General features: G+C 48.4%; 1 protein-coding gene across 4 annotated transcripts in view; it reads left to right on the top strand.

Annotated features, from left to right (window-relative positions):
- Positions 1–17,088, top strand: part of LOC139268001 (leucine-rich repeat and IQ domain-containing protein 3-like) — a 71,432-nt gene extending 54,344 nt beyond the window's left edge. For all 4 annotated transcript variants that reach the window (XM_070885963.1, XM_070885964.1, XM_070885962.1 and 1 more), the window contains exon 8: positions 16,917–17,088. In XM_070885963.1, coding sequence (XP_070742064.1) covers positions 16,917–16,936 — 20 coding nt within the window. In that variant the 3' untranslated portion in view covers positions 16,937–17,088. The remainder of the gene's footprint in view (positions 1–16,916) is intronic.
- Positions 17,089–18,581: the final 1,493 nt, after the last annotated feature.

Genomic DNA, 18,581 nt, shown 5'->3' with positions numbered 1-18,581 from the left:
AAGGCAGATTATTATCTGAATGGTGACAGATTAGGAAAAGGGGAGGTGCAACGAGACCTGGGTGTCATGGTACATCAGTCATTGAAGGTAGGCATGCAGGTACAGCAGGCAGTGAAGAAGGCAAATGGAATGTTGGCCTTCATAGCGAGAGGATTTGAGTATAGGAGCAGGGAGGTCTTACTGCAGTTGCACACGGCCTTGGTGAGGCCACACCTTGAGTATTGTGTGCAGTTTTGGTCTCCTAATCTGAGGAAGGACATTCTTGCTATTGAGAGGGTGCAGCGAAGGTTCACCAGACTGATTCCTGGGATGGCAGGACTGACATATGAAGAAAGCCTGGATCGACTAGGCTTATATTCTGGAATTTAGAAGAATGAGAGGGGATATCATAGAAACATAAAATTCTGACGGGATTGAACAGGTTAGATGCAGGAAGAATGTTCCCAATGTAGGGGAACTCCAGAACCAGGGGACACAGTCTCAGGATTACGGGTAAGCCATTTAGGACTGAGATGAGGAGAAACCTCTTCACTCAGAGAATTGTGAACCTGTGGAATTCTCTACCACAGAAAGTTGTTGAGGCCAGTTCGTTAGATATATTCAAAAGGGAGTTAGATGTGGCCCTTACGGCTAAAGGGATCAAGGGGTATAGAGAGAAAGCAGGAATGCGGTACTGAGTTGAATGATCAGCCATGATCATATTGAATGGTGGTGCAGGCTTGAAGGGCCGAATGGCCTGCTCCTGCATCTATTTTCTGTGTTTCTATTTTCCATCTCACTCCTGACTTGTGCCTTGTGAAAGGTTTGGGGGAGTCAGGATCTGAGACACTCGTCGCAGAATACCCAGCCTCTGACCTTCTCCTGTAGACACAGTATTTATGTGGCTGGTCCAGTTAAGTTTCTGGTCAATGGTGACCCCCAGGAAACATAAAATCATAGAAATTAGGTGCATGAGTAGGCCATTCGGCCCTTCGAGCCTGCACCACTATTCAATAAGGTCATGGCTGATCATTCACCTCAGTACCCCTTTCTCTCCATATCCCTTGATCCCTTTAGACGTAAGGGCCACATCTAACTCCCTCTTGAGTATATCCAACGAACTGGCATCAACAACTCTTTGCGGTAGGGAATTCCACAGGTTAACAACTCTCTGAGTGAAGAAGTTTCTCCTCATCTTGGTCCTAAATGGTCTACCCCTTATCCTTAGACTGTGTCCCCTAGTTCTGGACTTCCCCAACATCGGGAACATTCTTCCTGCATCTAAACTGTCCAGTCCTGTCAGAATTGTATATGTTTCTATCAGATCCCCTCTCATCCTTCTAAACTCCAGTGTATAAAGGCCCAGTCGATCCAGTCTCTACTCATATGTCAGTGCTGCCATCCCGGGAATCAGTGTGGTGAACCTTCGCTGCACTCCCTCAAAAGCAAGAACGTCTTTCCTCAGATTAGAAGACCAAAACTGAACACAATATTCCAGGTGAGGCCTCACCAAGGCCCTGTACAACTGCAGTAAGACCTCCCTGCTCCTATACTCAAAACCCCTAGCTATGAAGGCCAACATACTATTTGCCTTCTTCGCCGCCTGCTGTACCTGCATGCCAACTTTCAATGACTGATGTACCATGACACCCAGATCTCGTTGCACCTCCCCTTTTCCTAAGCTGCCGCCATTCAGATAATATTCTACCTTCGTGTTTTTGCCCCCAAAGTGGATAATCTCACATTTATCCACATTATACTGCATCTGCCATGCATTTATTCACTCAGCTAACCTGTCCAAGTCACCCTGCAGCCTCTTAGCGTCCTCCTCACAGCTCACACTGCCACCCAGTTTAGTGTCATCTGCAAACTTGGAGATATTACACTCAATTCCTTCATCTAAATCATTAATGTATATTGTAAATAGCTGGGGTCCCAGCACTGAGCCCTGCGGCACCCCACTAGTCACTGCCTGCCATTCTGAAAAGGACCCGTTTATCCCGACTCTCTGCTTCCTGTCTGCCAACCAGTTCTCTATCCATGTCAGTACATCACCCCAATACCATGTGCTTTAATTTTGCACACTAATCTCTTGTGTGGGACCTTCTCAAAAGCCTTTTGAAAGTCCAAATACACCACATCCACTGGTTCTCCCTTGTCCACTCTGCTAGTTACAACCTCAAAAAATTCCAGAAGATTTGTCAAGCATGATTTCCCTTTCATAAATCCATGCTGACTTGGACTGATCCTGTCACTGCTTTCCAAATGCGCTGTTATTTCATCTTTAATAATTGATTCCAACATTTTCCCCACTGCTGATGTCAAACTAACCGATCTATAATTACCGTTTTCTCTCTCCCTCCTTTTTTAAAAAGTGGTACATTAGCTACCCTCCAGTCTGTAGGAAATGATCCAGAGTCGATAAACTTTTGGAAAATGATCACCAATGCATCCACTATTTCTAGGCCACTTCCTTAAGTACTCTGGGATGCAGACTATCAGGCCCAGGGGATTTATCGGTCTTCAATCCCATCAATTTCCCTAAAATAATTTCCCGCCTACTACGGATTTCCTTCAGTTCCTCCTTCTCACTAGACCCTCGGTCCCCTAGTACTTCCGAAAGGTTATTTGTGTCTTCATTTGTGAAGACAGCACCAAAGTATTTGTTCATCTGGGGTCTGCCATTTCTTTGTTCCCCATTACAAATTCACCTGAATCTGACTGCAAGGGACCTACATTTGTCTTCACTAATCTTTTTCTCTTCACATATCGATAGAAGCTTTTGCAGTCAGTTTTTATGTTCCCGGCAAGCTTCCTCTCATACTCTATTTTCCCCCTCCTAATTAAACCCTTTGTCCTCCTCTGCTGAATTCCTAAATTTCTCCCAGTCCTCAGGTTTGCTGCTTTTTCTGGCTAATTTATATGCCTCTTCCTTGCATTTAGTCCTTAATTTCCCTTGTTAGCCACAGTTGAGCCACCTTCCCCATTTTATTTTTACTCCAGACAGGGATGTACAATTGTTGAAGTTTATCCATGTGACCTTTAAATGTTTGCCATTGCCTATCCACCGTCAATCCTCTAAGTATCATTTGCCATTCTATTCTAGCCAATTCACGTTTAATACCATCAAAGTTACCTTTCCTTAAATTCAGGACCTTAGTCTCTGAATTAACTGTGTCACTCTCCATCTTAATAAGGAATTCTACCATATTATGGTCACTCTTCCCTAAGGGGCCTCGCACAACAAGATTGCGAATTAGTCCTTTCTCATTACACATCACCCAGTATGGCCAGCCCTCTAGTTGGTTCCTCGACAAATTAGTCCAGAAAATCATCCCTAATACACTCCAGAAAATCCTCCTCCACCGCATTGCTACCAGTTTGGTTCGCCCAATCTATATGTAGATTAAAGTCACCCATGATAACTGCTGTACCTTTATTGTATGCATCCCTAATTTCTTGTTTGATGCTGTCCCCAACCTCACTACTACTGTTTGGTGGTCTGTACACAACTCCCACTAGCATTTTCTGCCCTTTGGTATTCCGCAGCTCTACCCATACCGATTCCTCATCATCCAAGCTAATGTCCTTTCTTACTATTGCGTTAATTTCCTCCTTAACCAGCAACGCTACCCCACCTCCTTTTCCTTTCTGTCTATCCTTCTTGAATGTTGAATACCCCTGGATGTTGAGTTCCCAGCCTTGGTTACCCTGGAGCCATGTCTCCGTGATGCCAATTACATCATATCCGTTAACTGCTATCTGCGCAGTTAATTCGTCCATCTTATTACGAATACTCCTCGCATTGAGGCACAGAGCCTTCAGGCTTGTCTTTTTAAGACACTTTGCCCCTTTCGAATTTTGCTGTAATGTGGCCCTTTTTGATTTTTGCCTTGGGTTTCTCTGCCCTCCACTTTTACTATTCTCCATTCTATCTTTTGCTTCTGCCCCTATTTTACTTCCCTCTGTCTCCCTGCATAGGTTCCCATCCCCCTGCCATATTAGTTTAACTCCTCCCCAACAGCACTAGCAAACACCCCACCTCGGACATTGGTTCCGGTCCTGCCCAGGTGCAGACCATCCGGTTTGTACTGGTCCCACCTCCCCCAGAACCGGTCCCAATATCCCAGGAATTTGAATCCCTCCCTTCTGCACCACTCCTTAAGCCACGTATTCATCTGAGCTATCCTGCGATTCCTACTCTGACGAGCACGTGGCACTGGTAGCAATCCTGAGATTACTACCTTTGAGGTCCTACTTTTTAACGTAACTCCTAGCTCCCTAAATTCATCTTCTAGGACCTCATCCCATTTTTTACCTATATCGTTGGTATCTATATGCACCACGACAACTGGCTGTTCACCCTCCCTTTTCAAAATGTCCTGCACCCGCTCTGAAACATCCTTGACCCTTGCACCAGGGAGGCAACATACCATCCTGGAATTTCAATTGCGGCCGCAGAAACGTCTATCTATTCCCCTTACAATAGAATCCCCTATCACTATAGCTCTGACAGTCTTTTTCCTCCCCTCCTGTGCAGCAGAGCCACCCACGGTGCCATGAACTTGGCTGCTGCTGCTCACCACTGATGAATCATCCCTCTCAACAGTACCCAAAGCGGTGTATCTGTTTTGCAGGGGGATGACCGCAGGGGACCCTGCACTACCTTCCTTCCACTGCTCTTCCTGTTGGTCACCCATCCCCTATCTAGCTGTGTACCCTTTACCCGCAGTGTGGCGAACTCACTAAACGTGCTATTCACGACATCCTCAGCATCGCGGATGCTCCAGAGTAAATCCACCCGCAGCTCCAGTGCCGCAATGCGGTCTGTCAGGTGCTGCAGGCGGATGCACTTCCCGCACATGTAGTCATCTAGATTGACTTAATTTGGCAACAACAATGCTAAAGGTTACCTACTGATAGGGAAAAGGAAAAACTACTCACCAATCACTTAGCACTTGGCTGTGATGTCACCTTTTGATTTTTTTTCTACTTCTTTGTTTACCTTCTGCCCCTACTGCAGCTGCACTGGGAGGCCTCCTCGACGCCTGATGGGTCTTTATAGGTATCATGTATTCAACTGTCATTGTAACCCATGTATAAACTGACCTAAGTTGTACACCGTGAGAACACTGACCACTGGGTGGTGAACTTGTGGGAGACACTCCTAACCTGGATTTTCAGGTATAAAAGGGGAAGCTCCATCCACCTTCATCACTTCAGTGCTGGCTAATAAAGGTTACTGGTCACAGAGTGACCTTCTCTCTAGTATGGGCCTCGTGTGCATTTGTACGGTATAGTAAGGACATATTATTGGCGACGAGAAACTGGCATTTAAACGTGAGCATGGCCACTAGCAGCACAGATGAGAGGTACTGTGTTGGTGATGATTGGAACGATTTTATTGAGAGACTACAGCAAAGTTTTGTCACTAAGGAATGGCTGGGACAGGATTCGGCCGACAAACGCAGGGCTCATCTCCTGACGGTTTGTGGATCCAGGACGTACTCCCTGATGAAGGACCTTCTAGCGCCAGAGAAACCGGCGGACAAGACTTTTGAAGAGCTCAGTAAGTTGATCGGGGAACACTTTAAACCGGCGAGCAGCTTGCACATGGCGAGACACTGGTTTTACACGCACCGGCAGCGAGAAGGGCAAAGCGTTCCTGACTTCGTGGCAGACCTCCGGGACTGGCGAGCCTATGTAAGTTCCCAGATACATGCAGAGCGGGGATGCTGCGAGACTTTTTTATTGAGGGCATCGGGCACGCTGGGGTTTTCAGGAAACTGACTGAGACCAAAGACTTGACCCTGGAAACGGTGGCTTTGATGGCCCAGACATTTATCTCAGGGGAGGAAGCGACCAGAATGTTGTTTGACAAAAATCTTGGTTTAAATGCAGCAAATGGACAGGGAGTTAACATTGTTGACGCGGCACACAATTCTCCAGGCAGACATAGGCAATCGGACATGCCCGAGCATGTAGTCGAACTCAAAGGGGGAGTTCAACAGAGACAATGGCTAGCTGAACGGCGATTCATGCCATCGCAAGGGACAATGCGGCCAGTAATGGGGCCATCAACACCTGTTAATGGTGCGCTTAAGGACAGTTACAGAGACAGTCACAGACAACCGACTGGTAATGTACCTTTTGTTTCCAACAACGGCTCATGTTGGAGGTGAGGAGGCAAACACACATCCAGAGCTTGCAGGTATCAGCAATATACCTGCAGAAACTGCAACGTCAGCGGTCACTTGGCGCGTATGTGCAGGAAGCCTGCAGCCAGGTTGATGTACGAGAAGGACGGGCCCGATGTAAGCCCTATGAGGCCAAATGAATACTGGGGGAAATCGCTGGAAGCTGAAGTTCAGTGAGTTCATGTGGAGCACATATACAGTTCATACACCAGGACGCCACCGACAATGATGAAAGTGCTCCTCAATGGCATCCCAGTATCAATGGAGCTAGACACGGGGGCCAGCCAGTCCCTGATGAGCATCAGTTTGACAAGTTGCGGGCGTCCAAGGCCAGGAGGCCAAAATTATTGCCGATTGACACACTGCTACGGACATATACAAAGGAGATCCTTCCAGTGCGAGGCAGTGCCATGGTAGTCGTGACCCACAAAGATTCGAAGAACAGGTTGCCACTCTGGATTGTCCCGGGGGACACTCCTGCACTGCTGGGGGGGAGTTGGCTTGCAGTCATGAACTGGAAATGGGGCGATGTCAATGCAATTTCTTCTGTGGAGCGAGTATCATGCTCACAGATCCTGGACAAATTTGACTCACTATTTCAACCCGGCATCGGCACTTTCAAGGGGGCCAAGGTAGTGATTCACATAAACCCGGACGCCAGGCCAGTACACCACAAGGCCAGAGCGGTGCCGTACGTGATGTGGGAAAAGATAGAAGGCGAATTGGACCTCCTGCTGAGGGAAGGCATCATCTCGCCAGTCGAATTCAGTGACTGGGCGAGCCCGATTGTGCCAGTGCTCAAGGCGGATGGGTCGGTCAGGATATGTGGTGATTACAAGGCCACCATCAATTGGGTGTCACTCCAAGACCAGTACCCGCTACTGAGAGTGGAGGACCTCTTTGCGACGCTATCCGGTGGCAAACTTTTTTCAAAATTGGACCTGACCTCAGCTTACATGACCCAGGAGCTGCCGAGTGAGTCGAAGAAGCTGACCACCATCACGACACACAAGGGGTTGTTTGAGTACAACAGATGTCCGTTCGGGATTCGCTCGGCCGCTGCGATCTTTCAACGAAATATGGAAAGCCTCCTCAAGTCGATTCCAGGGACGGTGGTTTTTCAAGACGACATCCTCATCACGGGTTACGATACTGAAGAACACCTCCACAACCTGGAGGAGATGCTACGCCGACTGGACAGGGTAGGTCTGCGACTGAAAAAGGCGAAGTGCATCTTCCTAGCTCCAGAGGTTGAATTCCTGGGGATGATGGTAGCAGCAGATGGGATCAGAACTACTGCGTCCAAAACGGAAGCGATCCAGAGAGCATACAGACCCCGTAACACGACGGAGCTGTGTTCGTTCCTGGGGCTCCTGAACTATTTTAATAACTTTCTTCCCAAATTGAGCACGCTGTTAGAGCTGCTACATGTGCTCCTACGCAAAGGTCGCGAATGGGTCTGGGGGGACAGCCAGGAAAGGGCTTTTAATAGAGCACGCAATTTGTTATATTCCAACAATCTGTTAACGCTATATGACCCATGTAAGAAACTTGTTTTAACGTGCGATGTGTCGTCCTATGGGGTTGGGTGTGTGTTGCAGCATGTTAATGCCAAGGGTCAGCAACAGCTGGTAGCCTATGCCTCCAGAAGTCTGTCTCAGTTAGAAAAGGGCTACGGGATGGTAGAAAAGGAAGCGCTTGCATGTGTATATGCAGTAAAAAAAATGCACCAGTACCTGTTTGGCAGGAAATTTGAGCTGGAGACAGAGCACAAACCTCTAACATCCCTTTTGACCGACAACAAGGCCATAAATGCAAATGCGTTGGCCCGCATACAGAAGTGGGCACTCACGTTAGCCGCCTATGACTACACAATTCAGCACAGACCGGGCACTGAAAACTGCGCCGATGCACTCAGCAGGCTCCCACTAGCCATCGCCGAGGGGGCAACCGAGCATGCTACTGAGATAGTCATGGCTGTTGAAGCTTTCGAAAGCGAAGGCTCACCCGTGACAGCCCGTCAGATCAAAGTCTGGACAAATAGAGACCCGCTATTGTCTTTCGTCAAGAAATGTGTCCTGAATGGAGACTGGGTAGCCACGTATGGGGCATGCCCTGAGGAATTTAAACCATTTCACAGGTGCAAGGCTGAACTCTCGATTCAGGCCGATTGCCTACTATGGAGAAACCGAGTAGTCATGTCCCAAATAGGCAGAGAGGCGTTCATCCGAGAGCTCCATAATGAGCACCCGGGCATTGTCATGATGAAGGCAGTTGCCAGGTCACATGTTTGGTGGCCAGGGATAGATGCAGACCTGGAACTTTGTGTTCGCAGGAGCAACACGTGTGCCCAGCAGGGCAATGCGCCCAGGGAAGCCTCCCTTAGCCCTGGTCCTGGCCCACCAAGTCATGGTCACGCATCCATGTGAACTACGCAGATCCTTTCGTAAGAAAAATGTTTTTGGTTGTAGTAGACGCCTACTCCAAATGGATCGAGTGTGACATTCTCAATACAAGCACATCCTCTGCCACGGTAGAAAGTCTACGGGCAATGTTCGCCGCCCATGGTCTTGGTCAGCGACAATGGTCCGTGCTTCACAAGCATTGAGTTCTAGGACTTCATGGCAGGAAATGGTATCAACCATGTCAGAACGGCACCGTTCAAGCCGGCCTCAAATGGCCAGGCGGAATGAGCAGTGCAGATAATCAAACAGGGATTCCCTACAAAGCCGCTTATCACGCCCTCCTGCTGGCCAATAGATCCCAACTACACTCACTCACAGGGGTTCCACCCGCAGAGCTGCTAATGAAAAGGACGCTCAAAACCAGATTATCCCTCATACACCCCACCATGAAAGAAATTGTCGAGAGCAGGCGCTGGTCACAATGTGACTACCATGACGGGAATGCGAGGGCGCGATATATTGATGTCAATGACCCTGTCTTTGTCCTCAAATACGTTGCAGGGCCCAAATGGCTCGCAGGCACTGTGATTGCCAAAGAGGGGAATAGGGTTTTGGTAGTTAAACTTACCAATGGACAAATCTGCCGCAAACACGTGGATCAAACAAAAAGGAGGTTCAGCAACCCCATAGAACAAGCAGGGGAAGAACACGATGTAGAGTTCACTCCACCACAGGTGACTGAACACCGGAACCAAGTGGAGGAGAGCCCAGTCACTGTGGGCAGTCCGTCAGACCTGAGGCACCGCAAACAGCAGACACTCAGGCCAGCACCCAACAACCGGAGCCCCAACTCAGGCGCTCTACAAGGGAGTGTAAACCACCAGAGAGACTTAACCTGTGATCCCAATAAGACTTTGGGGGGGAGGTGATGTCATGTATTCAACTGTCATTGTAACCCATGTATAAACTGACCTAAGTTATACACCGTGAGAACATTGACCATTAGGTGGTGAACTTGTGGGAGACACTCCTAACCTGGACTTTCAGGTATAAAAGGGGAAGCTCCACCCACCTTCATCACTTCAGTGCTGGCTAATAAAGGTTAATGGTCACAGAGTGACCTTCTCTCTAGCATGGGCCTCGTGTGCATTTGTGCGGTATAGTAAGGACATATTAATAGGCCTCCCGAACTCCCCAGACTCGTGCTGCTCCGAACTCCCGCCTCCTCGTCACCTGGTGGGCCTTTATAGGCCTCCCGAACTCCCCAGACTCGCGCTGCTCCGATGTTGATGGCATGGGATTTCGGGAAAGTAATTTCATTGAATGTCAAAAGATGGCCATTGCCTGGCACTTGTGTGGCATGAATGTTACTTGCCAATTATCAGTCCAAGCCCGGATGTTGTCCAGGTCTTGCTGCAAGCAATCTCGTGGAAGAAAAGAAAGACTTGCATTTCTATAGCGCCTTTCACAACCACCGTACGTCCCAAAGCGGTTTACAGCTAATGAAGTACTTTTTGGAGTGTAGTCATTGTTATAATGTAGGAAATGCGGCAGCCTATTTGCGCACAGCAAATGTCCTCAAACAGCAATATGTTAATGACCAGATAATCTGTTTTTGTTCTGTTGATTGAGGAATAAATATTGGCCAGGGCAGCGGGGATAACTCCCCTGCTCTTCTTCGAAATAGTGCCATGGATTCTTTTATGTCCACCTGAGAGATGATACCTCAGACAGTGCAGCACTCCCTCAGCACTGCACTGGAATGCCAACCGAGATTTTCATGCTCAAGTCACTGGAGTGGGATTTGAACCTACAACTTTCTGACTCAGACGAGGGTGGTACTAAAAGAACCACTGGCTGACACATTGGGCCCAGGACACAGGGGAAGAACTCCTCTACTGTTCTTCAAAATAGTGATCCTGCGATCTTCTACAACCATCTGAGAGATCAGAAAGTGCCTCGGTTTAATGTCTTATCCGAAAGACCGCTCTTCCGACAGTGCAACGCTCCCTCAACACTGCTCCAACAATGCAGTGCTCCTTCAGTATTGCCACTCCGACAGTGCAGCGCTCCCTCAGCACTGCCCCCCCGACAATGCAGCGCTCCCTCAGCACTGCCCCTCAGACTGTGCAGCGCTCCCTCAGTACTGCCCCTCCGACAGTGCAGCGCTTCCTCAGTATTGCCCCTCCGACAGTGCAGCACTCCCTCACTACCAGCCCTCAAACAGTGCGGCACTCCCTCATGGGTCCCTTGCAGTCAGAATCAGGTGAATTTATAATGGGGAACAAAGAAATGGCAGACCAATTGAACAAATACTTTGGTTCTGTCTTCATGAAGAAAGACACAAACAACCATTCGGAAATACTAGGGGACCGAGGGTCTAGTGAGAAGGAGGAACTGAAGGAAATCCTTATTAGTCAGGAAATTGTGTTAGGGAAATTGATGGGATTGAAGGCCGATAAATCCCCGGGTCCTGATAGTCTGCATCCCAGAGTACTTAAGGAAGTGGCTCTAGAAATAGTGGATGCATTGGTGATCATTTTCCAACAGTCTATCGACTCTGGATCAGTTCCTATGGACTGGAGGGTAGCTAATGTAACACCACTTTTTAAGAAAGGAGGGAGTGAGAAAAAGTAGAATTATAGACTGGTTAGCCTGACATCAGTAGTGGGGAAAATGTTGGAATCAATTATTAAAGATGAAATAGCAGCGCATTTGGAAAGCAGTGACAGGATCGGTCCAAGTCAGCATGGATTTTTGAAAGGGAAATCAAGCTTGACAATCTTCTAGAATTTTTTGAGGATGTAACTAGTAGAGTGGACAAGGGAGAACCAGTGGATGTGGATTTTCAAAAGGCTTTGGACAAGGTCCCACACAAGAGATTGGTGTCCAAAATTAAAGCACATGGTATTGGGGGTAATGTATTGACGTGGCTAGAGAACTGGTTGGCAGACAGGAAGCAGAGAGTCGGGATAAACGGGTCCTTTTCAGAATGGCAGGCAGTGACTAGTGGGGTGCCGCAGGGCTCAGTGCTGGGACCCCAGCTATTTACAATATACATCAATAATTTAGATGAAGGAATTGAGTGTAATATCTCCAAGTTTGCAGATGACATGAAGCTGGGTGGCGGTGTGAGCTGTGAGGAGGATGCTAAGAGGCTGCAGGGTGACTTGGACAGGTTAGGTGAGTGGGCAAATGCATGGCAGATGCAGTATAATGTAGATAAATGTGAGGTTATCCACTTTGGTGGCAAAAACATGAAGGCAGAATATTATCTGAATGGCAGCAGATTAATAAAAGCGGAGGTGCAACGAGACCTGGGTGTCATGTTACGTCAGTCATTGAAAGTTGGCATGCAGGTACAGCAGGCGGTGAAGAAGGCAAATGGCATAGAAACATAGAAAATAGGTGCAGGAGTAGGCCATTCGGCCCTTCTAGCCTGCACCACCATTCAATGAGTTAATGGCTGAACATGCAACTTCAGTACCCCATTCCTGCTTTCTCGCCATATCCTTTGATCCTCCTAGTAGTAAGGACTTCATCTAACTCGTTTTTGAATATATTTAGTGAATTGGCCTCAACAACTTTCTGTGGTAGAGAATTCCACAGGTTCACCACTCTCTGGGTGAAGAAGTTTCTCCTCATCTCGGTCCTAAATGGCTTACCCCTTATCCTTAGACTGTGACTCCTGGTTCTGGACTTCCCCAACATTGGGAACATTCTTCCTGCATCTAACCTGTCTGAACCCATCAGAATTTTAAACGTTTCTATGAGGTCCCCTCTCATTCTTCTGAACTCCAGTGAATACAAGCCCAGTTGATCCAGTCTTTCTTGATAGGTCAGTCCCGCCATCCCGGGAATCAGTCTGGTGAACCTTCGCTGCACTCCCTCAATAGCAAGAATGTCCTTCCTCAGGTTAGGAGACCAAAACTGTACACAATACTCCAGGTGTGGCCTCACCAAGGCCCTGTACAACTGTAGCAACACCTCCCTGCCCCTGTACTCAAATCCCCTCGCTATGAAGGCCAACATGCCATTTGCTTTCTTAACCGCCTGCTGTACCTGCATGCCAACCTTCAATGACTGATGTACCATGACACCCAGGTCTCGTTGCACCTCCCCTTTTCCTAATCTGTCACCATTCAGATAATAATCTTTCTCTCTGTTTTTACCACCAAAGTGGATAACCTCACATTTATCCACATTATACTTCATCTGCCAGGCATTTGCCCACTCACCTAACCTATCCAAGTCACTCTGCAGCCTCATAGCATCCTCCTCGCAGCTCACACTGCCACCAACTTAGTGTCATCCGCAAATTTGGAGATACTACATTTAATCCCCTCGTCTAAATCATTAATGTACAGTGTAAACAGCTGGGGCCCCAGCACAGAACCTTGCGGTACCCCACTAGTCACTGCCTGCCATTCTGAAAAGTACCCATTTACTCCTACTCTTTGCTTCCTGTCTGACAACCAGTTCTCAATCCATGTCAGCACACTATCCCCAATCCCATGTGCTTTAACTTTGCACATTAATCTCTTGTGTGGGACCTTGTCGAAAACCTTCTGAAAGTCCAAATATACCACATCAACTGGTTCTCCCTTGTCCACTCTACTGGAAACATCCTCAAAAAATTCCAGAAGATTTGTCAAGCATGATTTCCCTTTCACAAATCCATGCTGACTTGGACCTATCATGTCACCTCTTTCCAAATGCGCTGCTATGACATCCTTAATAATTGATTCCATCATTTTACCCACTACCGATGTAAGGCTGACCGGTCTATAATTCCCTGTTTTCTCGCTCCCTCCTTTTTTAAAAAGTGGGGTTACATTGGCTACCCTCCACTCGATAGGAACTGATCCAGAGTCAATGGAATGTTGGAAAATGACTGTCAATGCATCCGCTATTTCCAAGGCCACCTCCTTAAGTACTCTGGGATGCAGTCCATCAGGCCTTGGGGATTTATCGGCCTTCAATCCCATCAATTTCCTTTACACAATTTCCCGACTAATAAGGATTTCCCTCAGTTCCTCCTCCTTACTAGACCCTCTGACCCCTTTTATATCCGGAAGGTTGTTTGTGTCCTCCTTAGTGAATACCGAACCAAAGTACTTGTTCAATTGGTCTGCCATTTCTTTGTTCCCTGTTATGCCTTCCCCTGATTCTGACTGCAGGGGACCTATGTTTGTCTTTACTAACCTTTTTCTCTTTACATATCTATAGAAACTTTTGCAATCCGTCTTAATGTTCCCTGCAAGCTTCTTCTCGTACTCCATTATCCTGCCCTAATCAAAACCTTTGTCCTCCTCTGCTGAGTTCTAAATTTCTCCCAGTCCCCGGGTTCGCTGCTATTTCTGGCCAATTTGTATGCCACTTCCTTGGCTTTAATACTATCCCTGATTTCCCTTGATAGCCACGGTTGAGCCACCTTCCCTTTTTTATTTTTACGCCAGACAGGAATGTACAATTGTTGTATTTCATCCATGCGGTCTCTAAATGTCTGCCATTGCCCATCCACAGTCAACCCCTTAAGTATCATTCGCCAATCTATCCTAGCCAATTCACACCTCATACCTTCAAAGTTACCCTTCTTTAAGTTCTGGACCATGGTCTCTGAATTAACTGTTTCATTCTCCATCCTAATGCAGAATTCCACCATATTATGGTCACTCTTCCCCAAGGGGCCTCGCACAAGATTGCTAATTAATCCTCTCTCATTACACAACACCCAGTCTAAGATGGCCTCCCCCCTAGTTGGTTCCTCAACATATTGGTCCTTTTATTCTATTCTTCCTGAATGTTGAATACCCCTGGATGTTGAGTTCCCAGCCCTGATCATCCTGGAGTCACGTCTCCGTAATCCCAATCACATCATATTTGTTAACATCTATTTGCAGTTAATTCATCCACCTTATTACGGATACTCCTTCCATTAAGTGGAGGGTTTCTCTGCCCTCCACTTTTCCTCATCTCCTTTCTGCCTTTTGCTTTTGTCTCCTTTTTGTTTCCCTCTGTCTCCCTGCATTGGTTCCCATCCCCCTGCCGTATTAGTTTAACTCCTCCCCAACAGCACTAGCAAACACTCCCCCTAGGACATTGGTTCCGGTCCTGCCCAGGTGCAGACCGTCCGTTTTGTACTGGTCCCACCTCCCCCAGAACCGGTTCCAATGCCCCAGGAATTTGAATCCCTCCCTGCTGCACCACTGCTCAAGCCACGTATTCATCTGCGCTATCCTGCGATTCCTACTCTGACTAGCACGTGGCACTGGTAGCAATCCCGAGATTACTACTTTGGAGGTCCTACTTTTTAATTTAGCTCCTAGCTCCTTAAATTCGTTTCGTAGGACCTCATCCCTTTTTTTACCTGTGTCGTCGGTACCAATGTGCACCACGAAAACTGGCTGTTCTCCCTCCCTTTTTCGAATGTGCTGCACCCGCTCCGAGACATCCTTGACCCTTGCACCAGGGAGGCAACATACCATCCTGGAGTCTCGGTTGCGGCCGCAGAAATGCCTATCTATTCCCCTCACAATTGAATCCCCTATCACTATCGCTCTCCCACTCTTTTTCCTGCCCTCCTGTGCAACAGAGCCTTCATAGCTAGGGGATTTGAATATAGGAGCAGGGCGGTCTTACTGCAGTTGGTGAGGCCACACCTGGAATATTGTGTTCAGTTTTGGTCTCCTAATCTGAGGAAGGATGTCTTGCTATTGCAATGAAGGTTCATCAGACTGATTCCCGGGATGGCAGGACTGACATATGAGGAGAGACTGGATCGACTGTATTCACTGGAGTTTAGAAAGATGAGAGGGGATCTCATAGAAACACACAACATTTTGACGGGACTGGACAGGTTAGATGCAGGAAGAATGTTCCCGATGTTGGGGAAGTCCAGAACCAGGGGACACAGTCTAAGGTTAAGGGGTAAGCCATTTAGGACTGAGATGAGAAACTTCTTCACTCAGCGTTGTTAACCTGTGGAATTCTCTTCCGCAGAGAGTTGTTGATGCCACTTTGTTCGATATGCTCAAGAGGGAGTAAGATATGGCCCTTATGGCTAAAGGGATCAAGGGGTATGGAGAGAAAGCAGGAATGGGATACTGAGGTGAATCATCAGCCATGATCCTATTGCATGGTGGTGCAGGCTCGAAGGGCCGAATGGCCTATTCCTGCACCTATTTTCTATGTTTCTCTGTTGCGCCTCCGACAGTGCGGCGCTCCCTCAGCATTGCCCCTCAGACAGTGCAGCACTCCCTCAGTACTGCGCCTCAGACAGTGCAGCACTCCCTCAGTACTGCTCCAACAATGCAGCGCTCCCTCAGTATTGCCCCTCCGGCAGTGCATCGCTCCCTCAGTACTGCCCCTCCGACTGTGAAGCGCTCCCTCAGTACTGTCCCTCGAACAGTGCAGCACTCCCTCAGTACTGCTCCAACAATGCAATGCTCCCTCAGTACTTCCCCTTCGACAGTGCAGCACTCCCTCAGTACTGCCCCTCCAACAGTGCATCGCTCCCTCAGTACTGCCCCTCCGACAGTGTGGCACTCCCTCAGTACTGCCCCTCCGACAGTGCAGCGCTCCCTCATTCCGGTAACAACAATGCAGCACTCCCTCGGCAGTGACCCTCCGACAGTGCATCGCTCCCTCAGTACTGCCCCTCCGACTGAAGTGCTCCCTCAGTACTGCCCCTCCGACTGTGAAGCGCTCCCTCAGTACTGCCCCTCGGACTGTGCAGTGTTCCCTCAGTCCTGCTCCAACAATGCAGCACTCCCTCAGTTCTGCCCCTCTGACAGTGCAGCACTCCCTCAGTACTGTCCCTCCGACAGTGCAGCACTCCCTCAGTACTGCACTGGGAGTGTCAGCCTGGAGTCTGTACTCATGTCTCTGGACTTGAACACAACCTTCTGACTCGGAGGCGAGAGTGCTTCCCACAGCCACAGATGACACATTAGAGGCGGAAAAGACTGGAACCTTCCACTCCGACCCCCTTCGGCGATTGAATCTAGTCCACACTTGTTTTTCTTCAGATGCTCTGATAATGACTCCATGAGGCAATGTATTGCACTTGAACTGTAGTGACCTTCGTCCATTTAATGTAACTCCAGAGTGAGGATCACACCTGGTGGCCTGCCTTTTATACTAGGCCTGGCATACCTGTACAGGTAACCTACAAGTCTCCCACTGCAGTGCCCTCTGGTGGCACACCTTAGTGACCATACAGCTGGTGTACAAGTTTCCCATAGTAGTGCCCTCTGGTGGCACATCATATGTAATAGTACAGGCAGTAACATGTCGAGATACATGACATCACTGAACCTGATTTTTCTTACAGACGATGTACGTCTTTTATGAGTTGATCTCCAACCCACCCAGAAACAGGTCCAGTGTTCATTTGAAGGAACAAGGCCTCACTGTGCTGTGAAGAAATACTTCGACAACTCTGAACCACCTGCTTTGTAACTCAAAAATATATCAAATAATACAATAAAAAAATCTGCACATAATTTCTCTACGATTTCAATTTTTTGAACCACCGCCCATCTGTTCCATACCCGCCTCAAGTGAGGACACTTCTTTCCTGCACGTTAGTTTGTATCTGTACCAGCTCTGGAACGCAGTCAGCTTCGAATCACAGCCATAACGGCCCAGAAACAGGCTACTCGGCCCAACGGGTCATATGCTCCATTCGAGCCTCCTCCCACCCCTCTTCATCACACCCTGTCAGCATCCTATCTATTCCTTTCTCCATTATGTACTTATCCAGCTTCCACTCAAATGCATCCTTGCTATTCACGTCTCCGGAATAACCAGTATGCTGCTGTACCGCCTGGGTTACAATGTAGGAAACGCAGGTCTACTCTGCATAGCGAGAGGACAGGCGCTCTATGTTTATAAAACTGAGCCCAAAATAGCCTGGGCACCGTGAACTAATCCTGTAGTTAACAGTGGCCCAGGCAATCGGAAAATCACTATAATAGACCCCCCCCCCCCCCAACACGTTTCCCCCTCCCATGCGCAGACCCCCCCACCGTGCTATGCCCACTGCCCCCAAACCCTACTCCCCTCACATTACCATCCCCTCACACTGTCGCTCTGTGTGTCTCTCACCATGTTTGTCGCTGTGTGTGTGTCTCTCATCATGTGTCGCTGTGTGTGTCTCTCATGGCTGTCGCTGTGTGTCTCTCTCACCATGTCTGTCACTGTGTGTGTGTGTCTCTCATCATGTCTGTCGCTGTGTGTGTCTCTCACTATGTCGCTGTGCGTGCGTCTCACCATGTCTGTCGCTGTGTGCGCCTCTCTGTCGCTGTGTCTCTCTCACCCCGTCTGTCCCTGTGTATCTCTTACCATGTCTGTCGCCGTGTGTCTCTCACCCCGTCTGTCCCTGTGTGTGTGTGTCTCACCATGTCTGTCGCCGTGTGTCTCTCTCTCTCACCCCGTCTGTCCGTGTCTCTCACCATGTCTGTTTGTGTCTCTCACCATGTCTATCGCTGTGTGTGTCTCTCATCATGTCTGTCGCTGTGTGTGTCTCTCACCATGTCTGTCGCTGTGTGTGTCTCACCATGTCTGTCGCTGTGTGCGTCTATGTCTGTCATTGTATATGCGTCTCTCTCACCATGTCTGTCGCTGTGTATGTGTCTCTGCAGTCCCTCCACCTACTTCTTGTCAAACGAAAGGAAACGGCTTTGTGAGATATTAGCATCTGATGAGAATAGTGCGATTAACCCGACAGCCAGGTCTGATGGGAATAGTGCGATGGTCTGATGGGAATAGTGCGATTAACCCGACAGCCAGGTCTGATGGGAATAGTGCGATGGTCTGATGGGAATAGTGCGATTAACCCCACAGCCAGGTCTGATGGGAATAGTGCGATTAACCCCACAGGCATGTCTGATGGGAATAGTGTGATTAACCCCACAGGCAGGTCTGATGACGGGTCTCCTCCGGACATTTCACTTTTCTGCTGCTGGTGGACCCGTTCTGTGAGTTTCTGCTATTT

The sequence above is a fragment of the Pristiophorus japonicus genome, chromosome 8, assembly GCF_044704955.1.
Source record: "Pristiophorus japonicus isolate sPriJap1 chromosome 8, sPriJap1.hap1, whole genome shotgun sequence".
Lineage (NCBI taxonomy): Eukaryota > Metazoa > Chordata > Chondrichthyes > Pristiophoridae > Pristiophorus > Pristiophorus japonicus.
Note: the sequence above shows the minus strand (reverse complement) of the source record. Positions and strands in the feature narration are given on the sequence as shown.